This window comes from Notechis scutatus, chromosome 4 (assembly GCF_049901735.1).
Source record: "Notechis scutatus isolate UNSWTSFEM ecotype Mainland chromosome 4, rNotScu1.2, whole genome shotgun sequence".
In the NCBI taxonomy this organism is placed as follows: Eukaryota; Metazoa; Chordata; class Lepidosauria; order Squamata; family Elapidae; genus Notechis; species Notechis scutatus.
The window spans coordinates 24,783,521-24,809,218 of NC_142012.1; the positions used below are offsets into that span (position 1 = coordinate 24,783,521).

At 41.2% G+C, this 25,698-nt stretch overlaps 2 protein-coding genes across 7 annotated transcripts in view; both read left to right on the forward strand.

The window, feature by feature from the left end:
- The first annotated feature begins 212 nt into the window (after nt 1–212).
- Nucleotides 213–10,773, forward strand: LRIT3 (leucine rich repeat, Ig-like and transmembrane domains 3). 2 transcript variants are annotated; one of them, XM_026668618.2, is made up of 4 exons: nt 213–433; nt 4,097–4,572; nt 5,914–6,219; nt 9,200–10,773. In XM_026668618.2, exons 1-4 carry the CDS (start codon nt 318–320, stop codon nt 10,249–10,251), a joined length of 1,950 nt encoding a protein of 649 aa, XP_026524403.1. In that variant the 5' UTR covers nt 213–317; the 3' UTR covers nt 10,252–10,773. The 2 variants fall into 2 exon arrangements, with proteins under 2 accessions (XP_026524403.1, XP_087819081.1); XM_087962955.1 differs by lacking the exon at nt 5,914–6,219.
- Nucleotides 10,774–16,769: 5,996 nt separating this feature from the next.
- The window catches only part of EGF (epidermal growth factor), a 57,747-nt gene continuing 48,818 nt past the window's right edge, over nt 16,770–25,698 (forward strand). For 2 of the 5 annotated variants that reach the window (XM_087962959.1, XM_087962958.1), the window contains exon 1: nt 16,772–17,492. In XM_087962959.1, coding sequence (XP_087819085.1) covers nt 17,366–17,492 — 127 coding nt within the window. In that variant the 5' untranslated portion in view covers nt 16,772–17,365. Of the gene's footprint in view, nt 17,493–25,698 lie in introns of all 5 variants that reach the window. The other 3 variants (XR_015749194.1, XM_087962957.1, XM_087962956.1) reach the window with 3 other exon arrangements.

Below are 25,698 nucleotides of genomic sequence, written 5' to 3' on the forward strand. Positions count from 1 at the left end.
GGTGTTAATTTCAAATTACACTAGCAATTTTTACAAATTGTAGTGTCTAACTTCTTTTTTCTAGCAGTCTTGTTTTCAAAATGGATATAATTTTACTAATAATGCATTCCCCCTTTGACACAATAAAGAACTAGTGATGTCAAACGAGCATTTGCAGAGTACCTTTAAAGGTTAAGTAATTGCAGATCTCAGATAATCCAGGGTAATCTCCTCTGACTAAATGGAAGCTACACGCACAAGTTTGGCATCCAAGATTGATTTGTCTAGGAATAAAAGATCTTCGATTTTGGATTTACCTACCATTTTGGAAAGAAACCATGTATCTGTTCGCTGCTATTTGTGTCACGATCAGCATTTTGGAAGAAGTGGATAGTTTCTGCCCTTCTCAATGCAGCTGCATTTACCATGGCATGAGTGATGGAACCAGAACAAGGTATTTTTTTCCCCTTGATTTTCCAAGTAGGTGTTATACTTCTAAGATTCCTATCCTTATCAAATAACAACAAAAAATGTTAATGAAATTTTAAGGAGAGATTTGTATCTTTGGAAGACTGTTTTAAAATCTGGTGTAATCATGGATTATGTATCCCATCAAATTGGGTGAAACTAGTTGGCTAGAGGTACACACAACTACACATATGCTCATACACACACTGGGGTGTGTGGAAACTGAAATTCTAATGGATAATAAACAAAATGATTCAAAGTGAGTAGGGCAATAAGCTTACAAGCCTTATTAATTCCTTCACATGCCCAATATGAGAGATAATAAGCAAGTTTCTTCATAGTACTGATGTTACATGCTCATGTAATTTAAAATGAAAATAAGTTTTGACATATGCTATATTTAAAATAATACAATGAAGGATTCTCCTTTATAAAGCAACAACAGAAGTATTTTACAAAAATGTCATGTTTTCTGTTTGAGATAGTATCAGATTAGAAATGAGGAGGTAATTCCTTTGACGACTTAGCAATAATCATATCTATCGATTTAACCTGTTTAAAGGGTTGTAATGATGTGCCGGGAGAGGGAAATATATCTGAATGCCATCATCCCAAGTTCTTTGAAGGAGAGCTTAGGAATAATTCAATGTAATAATATCTGGGTGAAGTATATTTTAAGTCCACTTTTATTTGAGAATTGTCCTTTATTCTGTCACTTCTTCATTCAGGCTGTCATATTTTATTTCACTATGCTTAATCCTGAAGTGGTACAATTCTTACATGTGCATTAATTTTCTTAATAATTTAAGGCCCCATTTATTTACCATACATTTCAAGTAAATTATATATGGATACATGAAAGGTATTTGATGCGGATGATACCTTATTCCTGCTACTGAAAAGAAACAACCCTTTTAAAATTATCGTGTTACAGAACAAAATTCAGTAGACAAAACAGTTACTTTTCATGACTATATAAAACATATTTGGACATACATTCCCACCATGCCATCACTCTGCTAAACAACTAAGTCCTACAACACTGTCAAACTATTTACTAAGACTGTATTACTATTATTCTTCTCATCCTTCCTATTACCTACCTCCTCCTACTTTTGACTATAACCTTGTTGCTTGTATCTTTATGATTTATATTGTTTATTTAGTTTCCTAGTATGATTTGATTGTTTATTTACTATCCTATGACTATCACTAAGTGTTGTATCTTATGATTCTTGATGAATGTATTTTTTATATACACTGAGGGCTTATGCACCGAAAACAAATTCCTTGTGTGTCACACTTGGCCAATAAAGAATTCTATTCTATTCTATTCTATTCTATTCTATTCTATTCTATTCTATTCTATTCTATTCTATTCTATTCTATTCTATTCTATTCTACTCTACTCTACTCTACTCTACTCTACTCTACTCTACTCTACTCTACTCTACTCTACTCTATTTGAAAGAAGGTTTATCCAAAAGAGCCTTCCCAAACAGGAAACCCTGGATGACCAGCGAAGTCCAGACTCTGATCAGGGCCCGTGACCTGGCTTTCAGAGCAGGTGACACCTCACAGTACAGCACTGCCAGAGCTGAGCTGAGAAGGGGCATCAAACATGCTAAGGAGATGTATAGGAGGAAGGTTGAGGGCCACTTTACTGACAGTGACCCATGGCAAATGTGGAGGGGGATACAGGCCCTGACCAACTATAAAGGCCAGGACCCAACAAACAGCGAGAGCAGTAGCACTCTGGCAGAGGAGCTAAACAGCTAAACAGCTTTTTCGACGCTTTGAGACCACCAAGAATCTGGATATACTGCCTCACGAGGACCACGACGCTGCACCTCTTTCCCTTCAGGTGCATGAGGTGAGAAAAATACTGAGAGCAGTAAATCCCAGGAAAGCTGCTGGGCCTGATGGCATTCCTGGTGCAGTGTGTGCTGACCAGTTGGCAGAAATACTTACAGAGCTGTTCAATCTATCTTTAACACATGCCATCATCCAACAATGCCTAAAGGCTGAAACCATCATCTCCATTCCCAAAATAACAAATATAAACACTCTCAATGATTATAGGCCCATGGAGTTAACAAGCTCCATTATGAAGGTTTTTGAGCGACTAGTTTCACAGCACATCAGAGACTGCCTCCCGCTCTCCTTTGATCAACATCAGTTTGCTTATAGAGCAAACCGATCTACAGAGCATGCTGTGGCCATCACACTTCATAGAGCGCTGAGTCATTTGGAGAACAAACAGAGCTATGTGAGGATGCTCTTTGTGGACTACAGCTCTGCGTTTAACACTATCATCCCAGATATACTAGTAACCAAACTGTATAATCTGCAGGTCCCCACCCCCACGTGCTCCTGGATTAAGAACTTTTTGACAAACAGACCACAGTCTGTTAGACTTGCCCCCCACCTTTCTTCCACTATTACACTCAGTACTGGTTCCCCCCAGGGTTGTGTCTTGAGCCCCCTGCTATATGCCTTGTACACCTTTGACTGCTCACCAAGCCACGCAACAAACACCATCATAAAGTTTGTGGACGATATGACCGTGATTGGTCTCATCTCCGGAGAGGATGAGATGGCATATAGGGTAGAAGTAGAGAACCTGTCTATCTGGTTTTCACAGAACAATCTGTCACTGAATGTCCATAAAACCAAAGAACTGATTATGGACTTCAGGAGACATGGACAGAACCATGCCCCACTCATCATAAATGGAGAACGAGTGGAAATTGTCCCTACGATCAGATTCCTTGGCATCCATATTTCAGCTGATATCTCCTGGTCCCCTAACACCAAGGCCATAGTGAAGAAGGCGCAGCAGCGGCTGCACTTCCTGTGGGTTCTCAGGAAGAACAATCTGGGTAAGAAGCTGTTGCTGGCTTTCTATAAAGCCTCTGTGAAGAGCACTCTGACATATTGTCTAGGTGTGTGGTATGCAGGCTCCACAGGTGAGGACAGGAAAACTGTACAGAGGGTGATAAACACAACTCAAAAGATCATTGGTTGCCCTCTGCCCTCCCTGGAAGACTTAGCCAGGTCCCACTGCCAAAGCAGAATCAAGGCCATTATAGAAGACCCCTCATACCCTTGCAATTATCTTTTTGACCTGCTGCCGTCTGGACGGCGTTTTATGTCAATAAAATCCCACACCACTAGACTAACAAATAATTTCTTTCCCTGGGCCATCCGAACCGCAAATAAACACGAAGTCACTACCTCATTAAGATGTGAAAAGATGTGAAATCTAAATACCCCATTTAGATGTATAATAACAGATTAAAGTACAATCCATCTCTTGTGTATTATACTCGGCTAAGCCTTACAGTCAATGTTGGATGTATATTTTGTGTATATTCGTAGATATTGTACTCTCAAGTTGCAAATGGAGACATGGGTACTCTATCTTTCTTATCTTCATTTCTAAGTGCTTTGGTTTTATTGTATTGCGAACAGTTGCTGGGGTGCATCCACAGTTTTGTTGTACTTGTACAATGACAATAAAGTTCTTCTAATTCTAGTGAACACAGCTGGATTGATTTGTTAGTGGGACCGCAGTTTATTTTTTAAAATACATTGTGAAAACCTATATGACCGTAGCCACTTCTCTTTGCTTTTTGTTTTTTATTAGAACTGTGCTTTGTAATGATCCGGATATGTTTGAAATCCCTATGAATATTCCTGTGGACTCTGTAAAACTCCGGGTAGAAAAGACAGTCATAAGAAAAATTCCAGCTGATGCTTTTTATTACCTGGTGGACCTCAAATATCTATGGCTTACTTACAATTCTATCACCAACATTGATAGCAGAAGCTTTTATAACTTAAAGCAGCTACATGAATTGCGTCTGGATGGCAATTTGTTGTTGCGTTTCCCTTGGCAGTCATTGGCTGAAATGTCCAATCTACGAACTCTGGATTTACACAATAACAAAATGACCAGTATTCCACTTGAGGCTGGCAGATACCTGAGAAATCTCACTTACTTAGATATATCTAGTAACAAACTGACCACCTTGCCCTCAGACCTCATGGATATCTGGCTGCCTTCTTCTGAAACAAAAGTACTCAGGAATACAGATTCCCTGGTGCACAGGATCATATTAGGTAAGCATGAACACTTTGATTTCTTTCTTTGAATTGTGTCTTCTGAGAGAATTCTGAATTAGTCCATAGTATGAACTCAAATACTGTGATTAATCAGCTTCACAGTAGCTCAGGCGTGTCAAACTCGTGGCCTGTGGGCTGTATGCGTCATGTGCTGGCCACGCCAATCTCTGGTTTAGAAAAGGAGGAAGAAGTCACAATATGTCACGTGACAACAACATAACATTGAGTTTGACACCCCTGCAGTAGCTGACCAACTATTATTCTCATACTGAACAATTGTTTTGTTGATGGCTTGGATGTACAACCGAGTTTGGCATTTCATTGACATTCAGTAATAACATTAGTTAACCCATTTTGATCAGCACATTGGTTTGTTGAAAGCTTCAGCAAGTTAAGTGCAGTCTGCCATATTTCCTAGTGGAGCAGAATTTAATGTGCTGAATTGGTATATTCAAGATTGAACTAGTCGTCTTTGTAGACTTGTGCTATATAGGATATGTTATCCTTAACAGCTGGTAAGGAATCACTACTGATAAGGAATTCTTAATTCAACTAGGGTAGGGAGAACATTTATTCAACCATAGCCTAATAATTTTTTAATTTTTAAAAATTAATTTGAAACATAGTAATTGACAACATCTCCTAATATAACATTTCAATTTTCATGCCTTCCGTCAATATAGCTATGCATGATTCCATTTTCACAATCTTTGCTTGTAGTAGAGCACCTTTATAAGATTAATTTTGTAATTGTAGAAGTATGTTTTTCTAGTATTTTTTTAAAAACACAGTTGAATATTATAATCTTAATATTTCTTGCTTATCACTCATGTGTGTGAGAGTGTGTGTGTATATATAGCTATATCATATCTATATCTGTCTGTCCACTATCTATCTGCCTGCCCTCCCTCCCTCTGTCTTTGTCTGTCTGTCTGTCTCTCTCATCTACACACACACACACACACACACACTTTTGGGAAAGACTTTCACAGACACCATAGGTAACAAAAAAAATTAGTTCAGAACAGGTGCTGTTTATGTTAAAAAATAGTAAGCTAGAATTTTCTTTCTTAGCTCCTCAAAATGTTACAACAATCACAACACGTATTTAGAAGAAGGCTAGCTGCTTGCAATTTCACGCATTTAGCACACATCTTGAATACATTTCTAACACTAGATTTATCAGAGAGAAATAGATGTACTATTTATGTCCCATAATTTGCCAAATCATTTACCTCAAGCTGGAAACTGAGAAAGGAAATCCAAATGTCTTATACTATGCTAATCTAATTGTACGTTTGCTGACAGTATTATGGCTAATTATTTTTCCCTGTTAAGGTCTGCAGGACAATCCATGGTACTGTGATTGTCGTATTTCCAAGCTGATTGAATTTTCCAAAACTGGGAATAGTGCTCTTATACTCCTGGACCCTTTTGTGGCTTGCAATGGGCCTGAAAGCTTGGCTGGGATCTTGTTTCAAAGAGCAGAATTGGAACAGTGTTTGAAGCCATCAGTAATGACTTCAGCTACAAAGATTACATCACCTCTAGGAAGCAATGTGCTTTTACGCTGTGATGCCACTGGATATCCCACGCCACAACTCACCTGGCTTAGATCAAATAACAGACCAGTGGACTATACAGGTACAGCGAATTTAAAAATTCACCCTGCTGAGAAATACCAAGATGTGTTCAAATGATGGTTTAATGTTTCAGAGGTTCAGTTCTCTGCTTATGAATTGAAATGGGGGAAAAGACTGCTGCTTTAAATTTACTCATAGAAATAAAAATACACATTTAATCAATATACTGTACTGAGTTTTAGAAATTGAAAAACCTTTAGAAAACAGTTTCTTTTCACTTGAGTAAAAACATTTGAAAAGAAGGCTACATGATATTCTGATGAAAATCTAGAAGCCAAGTTGTAATGTATTTTCAAACCACACAATTTTCTGTATGAAATTCTGTCAAGGATATATTTTTTTAAAAATTGAAATAGTAGTGTTAAATGTCCTTCAGCATAAATAAAAATAGAAATGTATACAATCTATAAGAATGTACAATCATCCTTTATTCTACAGCCATGCATGAACTGAGTTGCAGTATTGTCCAATTTGCCAGACTTTACATACTTTACAGACTTTACCATAACTTTGATTGAATTGGACCTTATATTTTTGAATTGGTTTTTGAGATTAATAGTGGTACATTGTGTTCAAATATGAGTTAAATAGGAGTTAGCTCTTATTTGCCTAGAAATGGGAAGGTGTAAATGTTTTCTATTGATCCTAACATTTTTCAGTCAATGCAAATTATATGAGTTTAGTTTATTGATTAGCCCATAGGCCATCTCAAAGTGCAGAGTTCCAAACACAAATTATTACTAAAATCCGATAAAAATAATTTAAAATGAGATTGGAATAAAGTACAATTTATAATAAAATTAGAATATAATAAAATTTAAAATGAAATTGGAACATAATACAGTAATATAATATATAAGTAAATAAAATAAAATTATATTTCAGTATTAGTCCTACAATCTACCCAATTGGTCCCACATATGCTGATCTCAACCAAACCATTTTGCTCAAGTTTAGAACTCTGCACTTTGATATGGCCTATGGTCTAATCAATAAACAAAACTCAATAAACTAAACTCAGCAATTGCAGCAAGAATGAATTGAATATTTGTGACAAGGCTTTTGATTATCCCTAGAATCACAGAGCTGGAAGAGAGCATAGAAATAATATAGTCCAATTCCAGCTCAAGGAAGAATCCACTGGAGTATCTCTGATAGACCTTTGAAGATTTCTATTTGCCACATCGTGTGACAATCCTGCTTGTTCCTAACAAAAAAGGTCCTAAAGATTGGATGTTATTCTCGTAGACCTCTTCCCATGGGCTCTAGCAGGATTTTGATTTCTGGTGTCTTTCTTCAATATATTTACATTTTCAAAATTCAATTATGCAGTACCATCTGCACTGCTGAATCACAGCTCTATTAATTTGCTTCATAAAACTGATTTTTGGTAATAATTTTTTTCTACTTCTAGAGATATAAAATAATACCCCCTTCTCTCTCTCTTGAGATAAAGAGAGAGATAAAGATAGAGACATACATAGATCTTATCAAGTACCATGGCATGATGGGAAAATAAAATCTGTCTTGGCACAGATGGCTATGACATTCAAATACCCTGTTACAAAACATTTGTCTTCTTAAAAATATGTAAATATCTGTCTGTGTTTATGGAAATTACATTCCCAAACATATGCATTTAGAGAAGAAGATCCTGCATAGAATTATATGCTAAGGACCTCTATAGAAGATGTTTGTATTTTTAAGAAATAATTTATAGGAATGCTAGACTGGACCTGGACTGATACACATCCTGAAGTATATACTGTTATTACCTTTTCTTCTAGCTTGCAACATAGCATCACATTTTACAAAGAATTCTAAAATTGGTTTTCATCTTCAAAGAGGGGTATAATAGCTTTTTTGGCTTTATCTCCAACCAGTTCTTGCAAAGAAAACAAAATGTAACCCCCTTCTCGTTTTACAGTGGTCTTTTCCAAATGAAGTCTGAACTTAATGCATGGTATGCTAGATTTGAATATGATGATTTTCAATGAATGGGAGGGAAATCTATTTTTATGAGCCATAGAAATAAAAGAAATAAAGCAAATGAAAGGAAGAGAGGGATGCTATCATTCACTGCCCTCTAGTTGATTACTTGGAAGTTCTATACAACCTTGGGCTTTGGATCTGAGGTGCACTGCCAGGTGCAGGATAGGGGATACATCTGGATACACTGATAGAGCTGTGCATTTTTGGCAAAAATTGGGAAAAGGTTTTGACTTGCTAACAGTTGGTATGAATGGATATTCACCACCCATCTCCATAAATTATATTTATAAAGTACAATTTTATAAATTATAAAAGCAACTAAAAACCAGAATATATATATTTTAATAGAAGGATCTAACTTCAGTTTTAGTACCCAAACTAATTCCTGAGCTGAAAATTCTTTATTTCCAGGTATCTTCTTTGCTAAGCTGTATCTCTGAATTCTAATAAAAAACCAAGATATCATTTGTTTCCATCTGCTGTGTGTTCTAGGCTTCCTTTAGGCATGAAAACCAATTAGGTGACCTTGAACTAGTTATTGTCCCTGAGCCCTAGCCACCTCATAGACATCTTGTCAGGAAAATAGGAAATAGGAGAAATAGATATGACTGCTGCGCTGAATTATATTTTTAAAAGGCAAGATCTAAAAAAATTATCTTGAAAAGTTAGCAATATCAGAGAAGAAGCACTTCTATCTTTGAGAGAAAAGGAGAGGTGCTTTTTCTAAAATATGCCAATTTAATTGTGCCAAGTTAATGTAAGACTAGAAGAATAACCTAAGAATAACTTAAGAGTAATTCCTGTTTAAAGTGGTATTTTTAACAGATTGTGTGGCTAATTGTTGCAGTCAAATTAAAAATAATGCTTCTCCTTTGAAATCTTTGTCTCCTAGCCTCCTAATGCTGTAGCTTCTTTGTATTCAGATTCATTCATTTATAAATAATATATATATTTGACTGCCATTTATATTGTATTTCTTTCTTTCCCAGTTATTCAAGAAAGTCCAGGGGAAGGCGAAAGATGGTCCATTATTAGTCTGACAGGTATTTCCTACAAAGATGCAGGAGACTACAGATGCAAGGCCAAAAATTTCGCTGGAATGGCAGAAGCTTTTGTTACTGTCACTGTTATTGGTGTTGTTACCACAACAGAACCTTCCCCAAAGTATGGCAAGAAGACAGGAACAGAGCAAGCAAATATTACCCAAGAAGATGTCAAATCAGAATTTTTCAATGCAACGCTTTCTTCTACAATAGCGTCCACAACCACCTCTCCGCCTACAACTATGGCTACCACTGAAAAATTCACAACTGAAAGAGGAACTGACACAAAACAACCTGAGCCCATGCCCAAGGACAAAAAGAACAGGAACACAGTTGTTAATGGAAGGAAAAAGCAATTGGATACATCACTCAGTGTAGACTCAGGAGACGAACAAAATGTTACTCTGAAAAACCTAAGAGTAATTCCTGAAACCAGTGAAAGAGTGACCTTAATGTGGAAAAATATTGATGTCTCTAATAGCTCTGCTTTGACTGTACTGTATTCCAAGTATGGAGAAAAAGATATGGTGTCACTAAATCCAGATCCCACACAAAAAAAAGTGACAATAGATGGTTTGGAGCCTAGCACAAAGTATATGGCCTGCGTCTGCCCCATAGAGATGCTTCCCACCAAAGACCAGTGCATCATTTTCTCCACGGATGGAATTAGTGTGGAAGATAAATCTCCTATTTCCATTTTGCTAGTAGCTAGTGGGATAGCCTGTGCAGTAGCGATACCCCTCATTTTTTTCTTACTGTATAAAGTTGTGATGCTTCACAGGAAACCAAAGTTGATCAAGGAAGATGAACTTGCAAAAGAGACTTATTTCAAATTTGAAACTCTTTCTTTTAGACCACATTCCATGGGAGCAAATGTGGAGATCTGGACTCACCGACACACTGATGAGTCTGAAAGACAATTACTTTGTTCCAGGTCAAGTATGGATTCGCAGATGACCTTCAAAAGTGAAGGTTCTAGGTCAGAGTACTTCTACTAACTGTCGGTTCTGTAGATTAGTAATCTACAGAACCTAGAGTCAGCAGAAGTACTGTGACCTAGAACCTTCACTTTAGATAGAAGCAAAAGAGCTGAGACCCAATACTAGATCAATGACAATCACAAATCATGGATGACAAATACTGTAAATGATAGAAATTAAACTCATATGTGATGAGGAAGGGAAAATGCTTCTACACAAACATTTGACACTTGATTATTCCTAAGGCACTTATCAATGTATAGTTTCTTCTTGATTAACACTTCGCTATTTAAAAAATGATTTATGTAAAATCCGTATTTTTCCTTCCATGTTACTCTCCATGTTTCTTTCAATTATATATTGTTCAGTGCAAAGTACTTATTAATATTTTGTTTAATTAAACTCAAACTCCTGAGTTATGCACGAGTGCAAAGATACAATGGGGCACAACCCAGGATAAGCCATTTCAATTAGGTTGATGCATTAGTGTCATTTTGTATTGTGGTTAAGAGGTTGTATGATTAAAAATATGAGATTCAATTTGGAGAATGCACATAAATATTTATAATGTCAAGGTGTAATTGTGGTTAATCAACCCTAAGCTATATATATGCAGCTAACCAAAGTAAGTCAGTAACTACACCTGGAATAAGTCACATCTAAAATCCACTCAAATCATTTATTTCTCAACCCATGGTATGAGTTTAAGCTAATGATGAATATGCATAAGTAAGATTTGGAACAAAAAAACTAACCTTATATATTGAAATGGTATATGGTTTCCTGCCTAAGCAGAGGGTTGGACTAGAACAGGGGTCCCCAACCACCGGTCCATGGACTGGTACCGGTCCGCGGAACAAGTCCTACCGGGCCGCTGCTTGCTGGGCGCCGCCATCTTTTTGATGAAAAGTGCTCCGGTGAGCTTTTCCGGTAGAAAGCTCACCGGAAGCACATTTTCATCAAAAAGATGCGGCGCCAGCGCTTCTGGTGAGCTTTTCAGGATAGAAAGCTCACCGGAAGCACGTTTTCATAAAAAGATGGCGGCGCAGCGTTCCAGTGAGCTTTCGGTAGAAACTTTGATGAAAAGTGCTTCTGGTGAGGTCACCGGAAGCACTTTTCATCAAAAAGATGGCGGCGCCCAGCTGATGCGTACCGGCGCGGCGCCCAGCTGATGCTGGTACCGGGCACGGCGTAAAAAAGGTTGGGGATCACTGGACTAGAAGACCTCCAAGGTCCATTCCAACTCTGTTTATTCTATTCCATCCCGTCCGTCCCGTCCCGTCCCGTCCATTCCATTCCATTCATTATTCTATTCTATTCTATTCTATTCTATTCTATTCTATTCTATTCTATTCTATTCTATTCTATTCTATTCTATTCTGTATAGGTGAGCCAGAGGAACATATTTTGGACTTATCCATTAAGATTAGAAGAGAATATTAAGAACGATCAAAGGAGAGTTTGAAAGGTTAAAGCAAGTAGTATCTTTTTTCAAAGAATCTAGGCCACAGTACAATGGTTCTCCCCCAGTATTTAGTCTTAGTATCTATCTCACAGGTGTCAAACTCGCAGCGTCACATTGCTTTTATATAATGTTTCATGAAATTTTTCCCCTTTACGGAGATGGGTGGGTGTGGCCTGTATGTGACATATCCAGCCCGTGAGCCACCAGGTTGACATCCCTGAACTATCTGGTATTCAATGATGTATTGCTGCGGATTATAATATTTTCACTTTAGCCATTCTAAATAGTAGTGTTTAATGTATCAGTTCTTGAGGAATGTGAATGAACTGATTAATCCTAAAACTAGTGACATTATCAGCCGTTATTATAGTCAAGAGGCTGTGGTGTCTCAGCAGTTAAATATGCTGACCTTGTCAACTGGAAAACTGACAGTCCAGTTCAAGACCTGAATGATGCGTGATGGGATGACCTCTCATTATTGGACCCAGCTCCTGCCTAGCCAGCAGTTTGAAAGCATGCAAATGCAAGTGGATAAACAGGTACCACTTTGCTGTGAAGGTAAGAGTGTTCCGTGTGCATCGGCTTATGGTCATGCTGGCTACATGACCAAAAAAATGTCTATGTGGACCACACTGGCTTCCTCAGCTAAAAAATGGAGATGGGCATGGCCTCCTAGGGTTGGAAATGACTGGACAGGGCAAACATTTACCTTTACCTTCTTATGCTCAATGGCCAAATTTTTACATGTTCACATTATGAAGATTACAGATTTGGAATTTCAGAAAGTAATGAAAACTGAAATAACATAGGGTGAAAGAAGTAGAATACTAAAGAAGAATTCAGACATTTAAAACAGAGCTAAAATTACAGAAATACCACATTCTGGTTTCTCCTAAGAATGTATTAATGTCTTTTAATAAAAAAAAAAATTAAGTTAGCTTTCTGAAGCTCAGTAGAAGACTGCATACCTTTTATTTCTGATGTACTCAGAGCAGGGATGGGCTGCTGGGGGTTTGCAGGAGTTTGGGAGATCCTCTAGCTAAGATTCTGCACAGTTTGGAGAACCCCCAAATCCCACTCCTGACTGGCCCCACCCACCCCTGCCTGTCCCACCCTCCACCCCACCATTCCCAGGTATCCCCACGTGCCCCTTTTTGGATGCAGGTAAGTACAAGGCACATGTGGAGGCTCAGGGAGGGTGGAAAATGGGCCTCCTGGAAGTTTGGAAGGCCGGAAAAGAGCCCATTTCCAGCTTCCAGAAAGCCTCCAGAGCCCGGGGAGGCCATTTTTGCCCTCCCGGAGGCTTGAGGAAAGCCTCTGGAGCCCGGGGAGGACAAAAATGCTCCCCCCCACCATGGTGCAGGAAGCCGACTAGGCCACGCCCACCATGGCCATGCCCACCCAGCAAGTGGGCAGAGAACCTGTAGCTAAAATTTTTGAAGCCCACCCCTGACTGAGAGTATATCACCTTTGGAACAGTTTCTCCCACAGGATCTGGATGACCCCGAATCTCTTAGCCTTGAGGAATGTGTAAAAAGCTTCATTCTTTTCCATTACTCCATCCCAGGCACCAGGCAAGAATGGTGGATAAGCTTATTTTCTGAGAGGTGGTTTGTACAATTGGTGACCTCCAGCTGTTTGGTGTTTTGATGCAGTGGTGGGATTCAAAAGTTCCCACCACTGGTTCTGTGGGTGTGGCTTGGTGGACATGGCTGCAGGGAGGTGACACCACTCGTGTGCACGTGCGTGCGACAAACACGCTCTTTGTGCACGTGTTAAAACAGTAAAAACTAAGCTACTCCACCTCTCCACTGTTTAGCACAGCAATCCACTCTACCGCACCTGAGAGGTTAAAAAGGACCTAGGAGCAGGGGCGGGCAGGTGGGCCCAACTGCAGAACGTCAGAGAAACTCAGACCTAACTGTTTTTTTGCCAGCTGATCTTCGGTGCTACCGGTGCACCAGAACTGGACTGAACCGCTGTTTTGATGGTTGATGTATGGTTATTTATTTACCATGTTGTTTTACAGTTTTGATATATTGATGTACGCCACCTTCCAAACATTGGACAGCTATGTAAATCATAGACAGAATATCAATAACTTTCAAAATCATATTTCTAATTTTTGAAAACATGTTTTAATTGTTACGATTTGGTTCCCTTCCCAGTTGTGCCGTTTCTTATCAGTAGCCAGCAAGAGAAACAACAGCTGTAGATGTTTTTTGGACTCTGTAACAATTAGAATGCCAACTTTGGGGCTATGGTTTTCATATGTTGTAACTTGGTTCTCTAGGGTACGGCACGGCTGCCTCAAGAGGTTTTGTTGGGTCAAACTATCTTGACATTTATAGTATTATTCCCTGCAAGTTATACCTTGATGGCCTGGAGATCTATTTACTCAGGTTTTATAGTCAACAAAAGGTTTCTAACAAGCTAAACAGCCTATGATAATGTTTCCTCCATTGTATTGTATTTAAGGGCAGATGGCAAATTGATAGAGTACAGGCAACTGATATGGTACATACAGGTATTCCTTGACTCACAACAGTTCATTTAGTGACTCTTTGAAGTTACAATGGCAACTCATGACCATTTTTCACACTTATGACTATTGCAGCACCCCCACCCCCATAGTCACGTGATTTACATTTGGATGCTTGACAACTGGCTTACCTTTATGACGGTTGTAGTGCCCCAGAGTCACCTGATCCCCTTTTGAGACCCTCTGAGCAAAGTCAATGGGGAAACCAGATTCACATAACAATCGTGTTCCTGATGTAAGGCTTGCGGTGATTCACTTCACAAATGTGGTAAGAAAAGTCGTAACATGGGGCAAAACTCACAAATTTCTCACTTAGCAAACATAAATTTTGGGTTCAGTTGTGGTCTACCTGTACAGATGTGCCTCCATTGTAGGGACGGTGCCAGAGAAGGCTGTTCTTATTGTCCTTCTCATTGTGTAAAACAGGGCTGCCAAATTCCCGCCCCTTGGGCCGGATGAGTCCCATGTTGGCCACACCCATGCCAGGTTTAGCAAATGAGGAAAATGTCCCAATACATCACGTGATGCCTCTGTGAAGCTGCCATGACGACATGAGTTTGACACCCCTGGTGTACGAGAATCCACCTCATTCTGCATAATAATAGGGATTAAAAATAATTGCATAAAATAATAAGACAACACAAATCCATATTTACATAAACTTACCGCTGGATCATTTTAGCAAGGCAGGTCTATTCATTATAGATAATTCTGAGCATACATTTAGATTTGTATAAAAAGCTAAGAATTTCCCAGGCACAGTTCAAATAAGGAAAGTGAGAAATTACCTTGTCAGATATAAGGCAATTAGTTTCCCTTATCAAACTTCATAGCAACGAATGGAACACATAAAGTAAATAAGACGTTACTATGTACAGTATAGATCCCTAAACATGAAAGAATATTTTTCACGCTCTTGTTCTTTGGGTGGGAGAGAATGATGCAACCCCTAATGAGTATTTCATGCTATTTCTTTTCCAGACTGCAAGGGCATAAACTCTTGGTAATTGGGGCCAAAAAAGTCAACATTCCCAGGAATAGTTTCATTTACAGCTGTGGGGCCTTCTTGATACTGCCAGGGTGACCAGCTGCTGTGGCCTGCCATTCCAGCAGAAATGATATGGTCAACTTGACATTTCCCAAGGATATGTGTGAAGTTTCTCACTTAAGCAATTGAGTTCCTAATTTCACTAGGAACAAATCAAGCCAGCGATGATGTTATATGCTCCCAGCTAAGCTCTTTCATTAGACAGAGGTCAATGGATTTCAGAGAGTGGTAGAAGACAACTATTTTTATGTCATGTAGACTCTCCTGGATTCAGATAAAATGGAGGCACCAAATATATTCAACTTCTATTTGATCATTTTCTATACCTGAAATGGGGTAGATGATATTCAGTGCTTTGCTGGATTATTTTATATACAGGTAGTCCTCGGCTTATGTCCACAATTGAACCCAAAAATTCTGTTGTTAAATGAGGCAGATATTAAGTAAATTTTGCCCTATTTTACAACATTTCTTGCCACAGTTGTTACGTGAATCATTGTAGTACAGGTCATCCCCGACTTACAACAGTTCATTTAGTGTCCATTCAAAGTTACAACAGCACTGAAAAAAGTGACTTATGACCATTTTTCACACTTCGACGGTTGCAGCATCCCCATGGTCACATGATCAAAATTCATTCATTTCGTATTTATGACTGTTGCAGTGTCCTGGGGTCATAAGTTCAGCTTTTGTGATCTTCTAATATGCAAAGTCAATGGGGAAGCCAGATTCACTTAACAACCATGTTACCAACTTAACAAATGCAATGATTCACTTAACAACTGTGGCAAGAAAAGTCGTAAAATGGGGCAAAATTCACTTAGCAACATAAATGTTGGGCTCAATTGTGGTTGTAACTCGAGGACTACTGGTAGTTAGGAAAAGTAACATGGTTGTTAAGTGAATATGGCTTCCTCATTGACTTTGCATATTAGAAGGTCGCAATAGGTGATCACTTGACCCTAAGACCCTGCAATCATTATAAATATGAGTCAATTGCCAAGCATCTGAATGTTAATCACATGACCATGGGGATGCTGAATGGTCGTAAATGTGGGAAATGGTCATGGGTCACTTTTTTCAGTTATAACTTTGAATGGTCACTAAATGAACTGCTGTAAGTCAATAACTACCTATATTTAGTATATTTTCAGTCATTCCAACTTTTTCTTTCACAACTATTGACTTCAGTTAAGGGGAAAATAGAAGAATTACAAGACAAATAACGATAAAAGTAAATTTAAATAATACTGCAACACAAAGTAAAATATATTACTTTAAATACTTTAATTTTTTAAAAATCTGATTGAAATCAAACACAAACACACAGCCATCCTAATCAGGCATTTCTAGTGAGAGGGGTCTTAGTCGGCTGCTGGGAGGGTGGATGGCCTCACTTCAGCAAGTTGTTGGCTTCATTTCTATTTGCAAACACAAGCTTCACTCAAGTGGCACTAAAAGGAAAAGAAGGGGCGGTTGGGGAAGAAGCTGTATAAAGAGGAGAGTCATTCTACCATCAGGGTAAAACAGAGATTTGTGTTGGGAGGATTCTAACACGTCAGCCGAATTGATAGAAAGGAATTATTTTGAAAGGTTCCTAGAAATAGACTTTGTTTCATTTTACTTAACATCTTTAGAAACCTCAACAGCTCGTTCATTCATGGCTTTGTTTCAGCCCTTGGAATTTGGACGTATTCTTTAGTTTTAAGCCGCGTTAAATTTGTAACAAGTGAGTCAGGCATTTCATACTTGGTTTCCAAAAGAAAAAAAGAAGAAGAAAGAACCCTCCACCATTACATAAAAAGGATGTGGAAGCCATGCACCAGCACTGAAGAGATCATCCTGGAATTTCTTCTCAGTTCAGAGCTACTGATAAGGTCGCACCTCAGTTCTCAAATGAGGCAAGAATGAATCATCAAACTGGAATGAGATTTCTTTGGTTATTCCAGACAAGGGCATCTTGAAGAATTGTTACACCTGTTTTTTTTTTTTTTGTGTGTGTGCCAGGGTATGACAAAAGTTAAAATAAGCTGTGTACTACTGCAGATTTTTTTTTTTTTAAATCAAACTTTTAAAAATGATGTTTCTCTTTTCCACACTTTTGCCTGTTGTTTTTAAAATGAGTATTATCGATCTGTCAATTCAGGAGATGAGAATGTGTCCCAGAGGATACCAAATGGGGAAGGAAAATTCCTCTTGCTTTGGTGAGTGAAACTTCAGATGCCCTCAGAGGCTTATTGCATTTTTAATTAGTATTTCTATTTCTTTTATTTAATGGTGTCTGTTTTGATTTCATAAATACACAACATGTGTTACAATAATCTAACTGAATGTAGCAGGTGTTGTAGTCTTTTTCCCAAAGTCTCATCAACAAAATAAAGGTGACCATGAGAAACATTTTAATAAATGTAACTGTTGATCTGGAAAAAAATCAGGATTACTTCTTGAAGAAACTAGACGTATAGTGAACTATAATTCTTTCTTGTTTTCTGGTGGTGATCTAGATTTTTGCACTCCAGATCTGATATAATCTCAGTAAGATGCTAGAAACTAAGTATTTGGTACTGATAAGACTTGAAGTACCTGTCCTGAGTATTTTTATACTGTAATTGTTCAAAAATCCAAGACTTAATCTACACTACAAACACACTTTGTTTTTTGTTTATATTATTTTAGGAGTAGTTGGTTCTGCCAACCTATCTGACCAGGGAAATATAATCTGGCAAAATGACTTGATTGTTACACGGTTTAGTTTTTTGGAATCTCCTTGGGAAGATGGCATAACTGTTAAACTAGCAACTAGCCTAGTAGCTACTCCACTTGATACAACTCTTATAACCTCTTCAGCCTGGTTATTGGCCAGACTACTTAAGTATTATGCTTGAGGATTATCGGAGCAATAGTCATACACCTTGACAAAAACAAGAGGCTTCTATGCATCTAATGTGTATTAACTTCAATGTTATGCACATTTAATTGGAAATAAATCCCATGGACCCTGTGGGACTTGTTCCATAGATTGCTTCAGAGGAAAGTGTCCTAAAATCAATAGATTTTCATCAAACAAATTATTATTGGTAAAATGGTTTTACTATGTTTTATTTGTCACTGTTATTGGGTCTTTTTTTCAGAGTCCATCAGTCCATCGGGTTTCTCTGTCTAAAGATGGATTTCTATGACCATTTTGTTTATTATTAATTGAATTTCCTGAGTTTTAAGGCCCTGTCAGCACCAGTCATGGAAACAATTCATCATTTACTCCAATCCTGCACACTGGATGCTACATAGTAGTGACATTAGATCATCATTTCAGATGTTATAGACCTAGTGATTAAGGTCTACAAATAGAAAAAAGGCCATATATAAGGAAGCAACTCCCATTTTTTTTGCAGCAATTACAAACAATCCTATCTCATTCCTAATTACACTTGTACCATAATTAACTTATTTTTCGTGTGCAACTTTTTAAAATAGCAAATCCATTAATCACCAATTCATTTTTTAAATTTTCAGCAAAAAAAATAATCCTTAATATATTTCCAGTCTTTAATAACTTGTGTAACCTCCTTTGTTTTTTCTAAGTGTCTATAGAGATTATCCAAGTCATGGTTGTCCCAAAGGTGTTTTTTTTCAAGAGGCAACTGTCTGGTTTTTCCTTGAAGACATTTCGCTTCTCATCCAAGAAGCTTCTTCAGCTCTGACTAGATGATGATTCCTTCTGTTCTCTACCATGCCTCTTGGAAAAAACACACTTTTGAGACTTATTTTGTTATAATTGCCAAATTTTTTGTGGTGTTATTTGTTGCTGAAAATGAGAAGCCACTGCATTTGTTACATTTGAAAGTTATACAAATGACTGTACACATTGGGTTATTGTTTGGGGGTTGGTATTATTATTATTTCTAGTTCTGCTCAGTTTCTGGAGAGGAGCACATTCCAGCACATCACTCAAAAGTTTCACTCCCACATAGGTTAAGTTTTTATTGTGGAATAATTTTTTTTTGCTCACATAAATCAAGAGAACCTGATAACTACATAAATCATTATAGACAAATAAAAATAAAATAAAAGAGGGCAGGATGTGCCACAGATAACTTCTTTCCCCAGGAATCCTAGAAATTCTGTTTTTTCAAAAGTATATTTCAAAGTTGTACTAAACTTTGCTCATTTTGAAGTTCTGTATTTATTAAAAAGGACTGTGGTTCACTTTTCAGTACCCTGGTGAGTCTTTCTGCCTTCATGCCATGCATACTAATGTTTCACTTTCTGTAACTGGAACTTTGCTTTTGTTCTTGGTAAATGTAGTTCCTTGTGTCTAAGGATTCTGAATTTTACTGCCAGCTTTGCAAAGACGTGATTCATTATTTAGACTCATTCTCTCAGGCTGTCTCTGCTGAGTTGGCATAAAGAGGCTTTTGAGCACTTAGATCAGAAACCGGGGTTCTCATTCACTACTGCCTGTCAAGTTTTTTTGTAGATAGACTGTTTTTGGCAGCTGCTTCCCTTCAAGAATAAAAGAGAAGCAGGGGATGAAGGCAAATATACGTGTCTCGAGATAATGTTGCAGGATCCACTCTAGGTCAGTCACTGGGACCAGAGGTTTTGTCTTTCGAGCTTTTGGGCTTACGCTGGAATATATTTTCAGGGAACTTCTAACACACGCTGCTGGAGAGAAGTTTCCTGAAAATGGGTTCCAGTACGAGTCCAAAAGCTTGGAAGACAAAATCTCTGTTTCAGGTGACTGATCTAGATTGGATCCTGCACAAGCAGATGATGCTGTTTAAAATATATTGGATTAATGTTTCATGATTTGGTTACTAAGAAACATAGCTGCCCAATTCTGAAATAATAGCAATAGCACAGCTTTACAGTGCTTTACATCCCACTTCTTCTTCTTCTTTTTCTTCAGCGTTTGTCTCGCGCTCTGGCGAGGTCCGCTAATGTCCTTGAGTACTGCTTCCACGCCTCTCTGTCTGCCACGTATGTCGGGTCTGCCTTCGCGGTCTCTAGATCGGCCTTGATCGTGTCCATCCAGCGTTGCTTAGGTCTACCACGCGGTCTCGCTCCTCCGACAATCACCTTCATCGTAGATTTGATGATGGATTCTTCCTTGGCGCGACTCACATGGCCGAACCATCGTAGCGGGACTGCCTCATGACCGTGGGGATGGGCACGACGTTGAACCGTCTGCGCACTTCTTCATTCCTGACGCGATCGAGTAGGGTGAGGCCTACCGACCATCGGAGCATTCGCATCTCCATTGTCTGGAGTCTGCTTTCGACTTCTTTGGTCGTCGGCCAGCACTCTGCGCCGTATATGGCCAGGGCGCACCACAGAGTTATAGATTTTCGCCTTCAGGCGCATCGGCATCTTCTTGTCACAGAGGACGCCCGTGACGGACTTCCATTTGCCCCACGCTGCGTTGATCCTGGCTGCCACCTCAGTTTGTAGTAGGCCTTCTTCCCCAAGAGTAGTTCCCAGGTACTTGAAGGTGGAGGCGCGCGGTAGCTCCTGCCCGTTCACGTGGATGGAGCCTGTCGTTTCGTTGTCAGTGGTCAGGTATTCGGACTTCTTTAGGTTCAACCGGAGCCTGAACTGCTCGAGGCGGTCGTGCCACTGTTGGACTAGGTGCTCGAGTTCAGCCTTGCGCAGGTTGGCCAGGAACACATCATCGGCGTAGAGCAGCGTCCATGGGGCGGGCATGTGCAGGTCGTGTGTAATTGTGTCCATCACCAGAATGAACAGCAGTGGTGAGAGAGCAGAGCCCTGGTGTACGCCGACGGTGATATTGAACTCCTCTGATATCCCAGCTGCCTCTTTTACACGGCTTTTGTGACATCTGTATAGGAGTTGGACCCATTGTACGAGTAGCTCGGGCACGCCGTGATCTCGCAGTGCGTACCAGATGAGATCGTGCGGGACTCGGTCGAAGGCCTTTTCCAAGTCCAAGAAGGCGGTGTGGAGCGGGATTTTCTTCTCTCTGTGAGCCTCCATCAGCATCCGCACACCGAAGATGGCATCGGTGGTGCCGCAGTTCTTGATGAATCCGGCCTGGTTGACGCTGATGTCGACGATGTCCCGAATGCGCTTATCGAGGACGCGTTCGAAGATCTTCATAGTGTGTGACAGTAACCTGACCGGTCTGTAGTTGGAGCAGTCCGCTGGGCTGCCCTTTCCCTTCCAGATCGGAACAGTTTTGCTGCGGTACCAGTCGTGTGGCACTATTCCCGTGGAGACGATGTTGTTGAACAGCTCGCACAGCCACAATGCCGAGCCCGGTAGTGCCTTTTTCCAGAAGTCGGCAGGGATGTCGTCTGGTCCTGTTGCCTTACCGTTTTTCATGGCCTTGATGGCATCGGTGACCTCGCTGGTGTGAATGCCTGAGACTGGGCCTTCGACGGGGTCACCTCGCGGGGTTCGTGGGTGTGGGAACTCCTCGGTGGAGATCTTCTCGAAGTATTGCCGCCACCTCTCGGCGGCGTCTCTGGGGTTGACGATCAAATTTCCCCTTTCGTCGTTGATCCCATGAAACTGGTCAATGTCCAGGGTCTTCCTGTGTCTGCTTTTGGCTAGGCAGTAGATCTCATTCTCGCCTTCTCGCGTGTTCAGCTTCTCGTAGATGTCGTCGTAGTGGGAGCTTCTGGCTGTCGCTACTGCTTTCTTGGCTGCCTTTTTGGCCGCCTTGTACTCGCAGAGCTTCTCGCTGGTCTTGTCCTGAAGAAAGGCCTTGTAGAGCCGTTTCTTCAGGTGCACGGCATCTTGTACTTCCGGTGTCCAGAGCCATGTATCTCGTTCGATGCGTCTCCGTCCTGGCTTGGTACAACCAAGCTGTTGGCAGCCGGCAGTGTGAACAGTGCTCTTCAGCATGGACCACGCTTCCTGTGGCCCGTCGACCATCTGCAGGAACTGCTCCGGTTTGATGAGGGGTCCCGCTATCTTCTTCTGGTTCCACCACTTGATTCGTGGCTGGTCTGCATTCTTTTTGTCAATCTTGGTCTTGGGCTTGCTGATCCTGATCTTCGCCATCAGCGGCCTGTGCTGACTGCTCGATTCGTGCGGGTACACCTTGGCGTTGAGCACGTTTTTAGCGGCTCTTCGTCGTACGATGATGTAGTCGATCTGTGTGTGGTGGTTCCCATTTCTGCTATGGTAGGTGAGGAGTTGGGGTTCTCGCCTAATGAAGCAGGTGTTCGTGATGGTCATATCATGGGAGTCGGCAAAGTCCAAGATCCTCTGGCCATTCTCATTCATATCGCCTGTGCCGTGCCCACCGTGGCACTGGTGTCCGTTTTTGTCCCGCCCTACATGACCATTCAGGTCGCCAGAGATGATGATGTCGTCTTCATATGGGATCTGCCTGAGTTGGATGTCGAGCAGTTCCCAGAAGGTATCCTTCTCCTCCTCGTGACATCCGGTCTGAGGGCGTGGCGGACAAGATGTGTGGCGCTGCCTCTCGGTCGCTACGACGATTATCATCAGTCGTTCTGTGAGGCGCTTAACTTCTGCAACGGAGCTTTGCCAGCTGGGACTGACAACCACAGCTACACAGCTACACCACTTTACATCCCACTCTAAGCAGTATACAGAGTCAGCATATTGCCCCTAACAATCTGAGTCCTCATTTTACCTGTTGTGAATCAATAAAAGTTACTAGCATAAATGAAAATCAGGGTTTGGAAACCTGCACACCTGATTGGCCCTTATACAACAACTAGGGATTGGTCCATAACTAGTCCCTGATTGGCCACTATTTTGACACTTCTCATTGGTTATAAAGTTTGAACTTGTTGCACATGTCATTGGTTAATAAGGTAGCAGATAACCCTATAAAAGGGTTGCTGTTGCCCATAGCCTTGCTCTGTTCTGTTCTATTTACTATTATTAAAGAGTTGAAGTCACTGTCAGATGTCTGGTCTCCATTATTCCCCAAACTTAACACTGGCGACGAGGGTGGGATACGGAGACCGAAGAGCTGACTGAGTTACAGAGCAACCAACAGAGCACGTGGTCGAACATGCACCATCAACGGCAACATGGCCAGCGGTGCCGTACCACCCGCTCCATTCAACCCAGAAACCGAAGACTGGGAGTCATACATGGATCGGTTCCAGATGTTTCTGGAGACCAACAATTTGAAAGATGCAACAACCGGCAAAAAAAGAGCTATCTTTCTAACTCACTGCGGGCCTACCATGTTTAAAATGGCAAAGTCACTTGCCAAGCCAGCAGAGGTAAAAGAGATGGACTGGGACGTCCTCGAGCCTTTACTACGGGCTCACTACGCGCCCACCGTGCCAACCTTAGTCAGAAGACACGAATATTACCAGAGGGACCAACGGAAGGGCGAAAGCCTTGCCAATTACATCGCGGACCTCCGCAAACTTGGATGCCTCTGCGGATTCGCCGACTTAGAAGAAGCCCTCCGGGACCGCCTGGTTCTGGGCCTAGAAGACGGCACGATCCAGAGCAAAATTATGGCTAAGGGGGACATCAGCCTCACCGATGCCCTTAAAGAAGCCACGGCAGCGGAGGCGACCAAGAAGTCGGCAGCCCGAATACGCCGCACCAACGCACCGCCACGTCCAACTCGCCAATGATACCTCGCCTCGCTCAGAGAGACACCGGTATCGACTCACCACGAAGACCTAGAATCCCCATCAGAAAGCGATGAGGAAGAGGTCAACCGACTCCGAACGGAACGAGACCAGTTCACACAACCCTCATCCCGACCGTGTGCAGGATGTGGGGCGAATCACCCACGATCCAGCTGCAAATTCCTCGACGCACTCTGCCGCATTTGGAAACGAGGTCACATCGCAAAGGTTTGCAGAAGCAAACAAAACTCCAAACCCCGACAGGCCGAATGCCAGTCTTCCGGATTCTTCGGCACACACCGAGAAAAACTGAACCACCAATGGGGAAACCACTCCTACAGAAACAAACCGTCCACCACTTCCACCAGGCGTGAAGAAACCAGGCGGGAAGAGACCCACCAAAAATCACCATAGGCCACGCTACATCCCTTGATGCCAGAAAAATCCGAGTAAAGGTCGCCATCGAAAACAAACCTTGTGTGATGGAGGTGGACTCGGGATCTTCCCTCTCGATGGTGTCGTGGAAAACGCTCCAACAGCTCATTCCAACGATTCGCCGCCAAGACCTTAACCCTCAAAGGGTTATACTCAAAGACTATCAGGGTAACCGAATTCCCATCGTCGGGTCCCGCAGATTCCAGGTCTCTTTCAAGGACCGTACCGTCGCTCTACCACTGACTGTCGTGGACCGCGACAGGCCTAGTCTTTTAGGCCTTCAATGGTTCAGGCCGCTCGGAATCACTGTAGCCAGAGTCCACCGAGCCGAGAGCAGCAATTGGGAGGAGGCACTCGTGCAAGAATTCCAAGACGTTTTCGCGAACGGACTAGGCAAGTACAAGGGGACCCCGATCTCGTTTAACTTGAACCCTGAGGTAGCACCCATCCGCCTTAAGCCGCGTCGGGTGCCATTCGCCTTGAAGCCTAAAATCGACGAACAACTCGATAAGCTAATAGCGCAGGGCGTGTTGGAGCCCACCGACCACGCCCGCTGGGAAACCCCTATAGTGACGCCTATCAAGCCTGATGGGTCACTAAGAATTTGCGGAGACTACCGGGCCACCTTAAACCACGCACTGCAGCAAAGTGCATATCCAGTGCCGGTAGTGCAACACTTGCTCCATTCCCTGGGTGGCGGGAAAGTTTTCACTAAACTAGATCTAGCCCAGGCGTATCAACAATTGCCTGTAGATCCGACCACGGCAGAGGCGCAAACTATCGTAACGCATAGGGCGCATTTAAATGCAACGGCTCCAGTTGGGGTAAGCGTTGCCCCGGAATCTTTCAGAGCTTAATGGAAAGGTTGTTACAAGGGATAAGAGGGGTCGTACCATATTTCGACGATGTACTCATCGCCGCCCCTAACAAGGACATTCTAGAAAAACGACTCAGAGAGGTTTTACGAAGATTCCAAAACGCAGGCCTCAGAGTTAAAAAAGATAAATGCCAGTTATGTACCGAAAAAGTAGAATTTTTGGGATACCTCCTGGACAGCCAAGGAATCCATCCCACCGAAGACAAATTAAGGGCGATTAAAAAGGCCCCCACTCCAAGGAACAAGGCAGACCTACAGGCGTTCCTAGGACTTATCAATTTCTATAATGTCTTTTTACCCCACAAAGCAACGGTAGCTGAACCATTGCATAGACTATTAGACAAAAAAGCAACGTGGGTTTGGGGACAACGGGAACAATATGCTTTCCAACAAGTAAAGAAATTGCTAACTTCTGATTCTGTACTTATGCAGTAGAACGAGACTCTTCCGCTCACTATCACGTGTGACGCATCACCTTTTGGGGTTGGGGCAATTCTGGCCCAC